Source organism: Adiantum capillus-veneris, chromosome 6 (assembly GCF_014529385.1).
Source record: "Adiantum capillus-veneris isolate H3 chromosome 6, ASM1452938v2, whole genome shotgun sequence".
Classification (NCBI taxonomy): domain Eukaryota; kingdom Viridiplantae; phylum Streptophyta; class Polypodiopsida; order Polypodiales; family Pteridaceae; genus Adiantum; species Adiantum capillus-veneris.
This window is the reverse complement of record NC_140936.1, coordinates 165025002-165029287: the sequence shown is the minus strand read 5'-3', so window position 1 is coordinate 165029287 and position 4286 is coordinate 165025002. Positions and strand designations below refer to the sequence as shown.

Sequence of the window (4286 nt, the reverse complement as noted above, 5' to 3'; positions counted from 1 at the left end):
TTGCAGTTAAATCTGAAACTATTCCTTGAAGGTCGTTCCATTGTTTTGTAACATTAAGTACTAGCACTTGGCTTTTAAAAACATAAAAAAGCTCACCTCTATAAAAATATATAAGAATTTTATGATTTTTTTGGCAAAACCGCTTGAAATTTTACAGAAAATTACAACTTAGAAATTACCACAGTTCTCTCCATAGGGCTTGTATTTTGACACGAAGAAACATCTAATGTTTTCTTTCCCTCATAACCAACCTATGGTAGAAGCAAGGTGTAAAAACTTCTTTCTAGCTTGACAAATAAATTGCCTTTGTAGGAAAACAGGACACTTTAGTGCACAATTACAGAACTAGTGTTAAGTAACGTATAAACGATATGAGACAATTTTAGGAAAAATCAGGGCATGTAAAGAATCTATGCATTAGAGTTCTATGGAAGGACACTAATTGTGTGTGTGTGTGTGTGTGTGTGTGTGTGTGTGTGTGTGTGTGTGTGTGTGTGTGTGTACGTGTGTACGTGTGTGTGTTCCTTATGATAATTGTTCCAAGAATAGTTGGAGATAGTGTTCCATGGTTAGAAATGCAAGGCAAACCCCCATTAGGTCATGGTAATTACACACAAACATTATTATTATCAGCTCCATCATGCATAGTAGAGCTAGAGTCTCCCATTGAGGAAAGTGCTAGGTAAATACTCATGGTAATCACCCACAAGACAATATAACCATCAGCGCCATCAAGCATATCAAAAGCTAACTACAATAACTGCAGGTGAGCAGGCTGAATAAGCTACTTAGCTCCTTTAAAGAAAACGAGCAAAGACAGCTAGCAAATTGTAGTTGGATGTAGCAAACACAAGCAAGTAAAGTGATCAAGTGTGTGTGTGTGTGTGTGTGTGTGTGTGTGTGTGTGTGTGAAGCACCCTTTACTATTCGAGCCTTCAATAGCTAACTATCATTAAAACAAATCACAAAGTCACACTGACATCATATGCTTGACTTTGGGCCTTGTCATCCATGATAAGTCTATTTTATCACAAAATTTGAATTGAAAAAATAAGCACAGTATCGAAGTCAATGTGATAACAATTGACTTCATACAGTTCCTATTAAATAAATATAACTATATGGACAAAGATATTTATTAAACACAAATCTCACGCTAGTGACAAGCCTATTATTTGTAAAGACAAATTTATTTTCTTAAAATTTATAATCCATGCTATTTTATCTATATTTAAGATGAGGTAAAAGTTATCAAGCTTGCACACTTAGTGAAAGCCAAAAAGAAAACAAGCAACCCCAAGCAAAGAAGCTAATTCCACCAAGAAGTGGAGAAGCAATGCTTGGATTAGTATTTGTTGAAGGTGGAATTGCTATGGAAGTTGAAGGAGATGGTGGAGGTGACAAAGTTGATGATGATGCAAGTGGACTATCCAAAGGAGAAGCAACAAGGCCTGTTGGTGGTTTATAGAATGTCTCTGGTGGTGGTGCACCTACAAAAACATAACATCTTTCAGCTACAAATATTTTGGTAATTGCTACTACACGATTAAAAGAGCTTGTCGAAGGTAAATAACTAGCCATGTATTTGTCAATAGAAACTAATTATTACCTGGACAAGTGAGATCCTCTTTGACCTCCAAACTTTAATATAAAACATGGAGAAAATGGTGTTAGCAAGAGAGAGAATCCATGTGAATTGCTCAATAAATGCCTAAACAAGAAACTAGGCTCCTTATAAAGCTATAATCACTAAAAAAAGCAGCCAATTTCCTTACACAGCTACAATGTTTGATTGGGTGGTGTAGCCTTTGTAAACACAAGACTCAACCAGGCATTCTTGACTCCCTTGAGATGCATTTGATGCTCCCAAATATAGCATGGAGCTTGCACATGTCAGGTTTGAGCAAGTCCTCCCAAATGTTGATGGTGTTGGAATGCAATGCAATCTTTCCTTACACAAAAACATAAATTGATATTAGTGTTGGAACAAACACTGGTTTCAAAAGTAAGGGCTACATTATAAGTGTGGAAAATTTAAGCTGAGTTGTATAGCAAACTTTCTATGCAATAGCCAAAGAGACACATGTGTAGATGTGTACATAAAAATGAGCTTTTGTTCCTTGTATTTCCATTTCAAATAAAAATATTGGGTAATTTGAACATAATAAAACTTACAAGCCATTGTTACAATTGCATTGTACACAAGCATTGGCAGTGAGCTCGTAAGCTCCTTCCACCACCGTCAAGTTTCCATCCATAGCACCACTAGAGAAATTAGCCTTGCAAACTGTATCCATATCCCCAATTGTCACCTTTAGCATGTAGCGTATCTCCAAAAAAAATTCCCATTTATAATTCTTTTGGAATACGTCTCTATTAATTATATTATCGCAATGAGTTTTTTTGGAACAACGTCTACCTTGGACTCAAAATCAAGATTTTTTCAAAAAAACGAACCTTTGTCATGCTATCTCCTAATGATGGAGTTTGTTTATATTCTACTTTGGACATTGACATTCATGTTTAAAAAAAATAAAAAAAATTAGTAATGATATCCATGATGAAATTTTAGAGAGAGAGAGAGAGAGAGAGAGAGAGAGAGAGAGAGAAGAGTTTCTACTCTTTGTTTCACTTGAATGTCCTTAGCGTTGGTAGGTAGATTAATGGGTAGCCTTCACTTTCATATTGGTTCTTCCAAAGAGTAAAAATGTCTAGCTATAGAATGTATTAAGCACATATGTCTCACCATCTTGATTCTTGGAAGGCTTCTATAGATTTTTGCAGCTCACTTTGTGGTCCTAGGACATCACAAAATGGTTGGATCACTATAGGTGGAGATTCCCAATGTGTTTGCCCACAAAACAAAGACTTGTTGTTTTTTTACTTGTTGGTAGGCCTGATAAGTTTCTCGAGCGTGGAGGTGGCCGCTTGGCATGATCTAGGCCATTTCCCTTGACACAAATTGCACACCCAAGAGCTCGTTCTTTTAATGACCCAGCTGATCCTTTTTATGATGGTAAGCCTAATGAGGTTTTTACATTTCTTGAGCCTAAAGTTGGCCACTTGGTGCCATTGCCCTCGACACAAATCACATAGCCAAGAGCTCTTTCCTTTACGTAGTCTTTTAATATTGTCACCGAAAGTAGCGCATGCATGCCTTTTGGCGATGATAGATTGAAAGCTTTAGAGCATGACGCTTGTTGTTCCATTGTGTAGCAACATCAGGTTCTTCACTATTTCTTTTTCAACTTTAGAGTACTTGTTTGTCCCTCGATTGAAGGTTTGCATAGAGCTAGAAGCCAACATTTGTTGTTCTTATGTAGTGTTAGCTGCTGTGTTCATCATTGACCTTGTCTAGAAGAGTGAGAAGTAGGAAACATTTGCCAAAAGCCTCAAAGAGAAGGGCGTTTAGGTTCTCAAGTACTTCGTCAAAATTTTTCTCACCATCATTCAAGCATTCAGATTCAGTCTTCCCTTGGCCTTCTCTCGCTAGTGATAGAGGGAGAAACAAAGATCTACAAAGGAGCCTGAGCACGAGTCTAAGTTGAAAGAAGTGGAACAACAAAAAAGCAATGGCGATGGTAGACAAGTGAACTTGATAGTTGACACATATCAAAAGCCATAGCATAGATGATGATGGAGATTGCAATAGACATGATTGACACAATGATGGAGATCACGGTAAGCATGATCATCATGAGAGAAGGTATGAAAGACGAAGAGACTATGACATATAGAATGAATATAGAAGGGATAGTAGCCACAAGGATGGTGATCGAAGGACTCACAAAAAGCATGATTATGGATGGGATGGATACAATGGATATATCAGTAGTTACATGACGATGAATGCACAAATTAGAGAAGATAGATCTAGTGATAGAAACTAGATTCCACATAGCTTGCGGGCTCTCGTGATCAAAAGGAAGGGATTATGCATGCATAGTAGATCGCCACATGTATGACTGCTAATGAGGTCCACCTTCGAGTCTCCGACGTCTTCTCAACTAGGTTGCTAGCTCATCTGCACGTTTGAGGTTTTCTCAGAAATCCACGTGCACATTGAAGGCATGTGGCATATGGGAAATAGAATTCACCATGATATTGTTAGATCGGGGTTGTTGAGAGAAAACGTCGTGCTTAGCACCGCCTTGGTTGACATGTATCTATAATTGCGGTGCACTTCATAAAGCACAAAAAATGTGTGAGGAGCCTCCTGACCGGGATGTCCTCTCTTGGAATGCACTAATTGCGAGGTACGTCCAACTGGGGCAGGGCCAAGAAGC

The 4286-nt window shown here is 38.0% G+C and overlaps 1 protein-coding gene across 1 annotated transcript in view; it reads right to left on the bottom strand.

The window, feature by feature from the left end:
* Positions 1–1171: 1171 nt before the first annotated feature.
* Positions 1172–4286, bottom strand: part of LOC147456649 (lysM domain-containing GPI-anchored protein LYP4-like) — a 6186-nt gene continuing 3071 nt past the window's right edge. Inside the window, exons 2-5 of the mRNA XM_086515079.1 lie at positions 2176–2287; positions 1776–1946; positions 1610–1641; positions 1172–1490 (exon numbers count right to left, since the gene is read on the bottom strand). Of these exons, the coding sequence (XP_086371205.1) occupies positions 1252–1490; positions 1610–1641; positions 1776–1946; positions 2176–2287 (554 nt within the window). The 3' untranslated portion in view covers positions 1172–1251. The remainder of the gene's footprint in view (positions 1491–1609; positions 1642–1775; positions 1947–2175; positions 2288–4286) is intronic.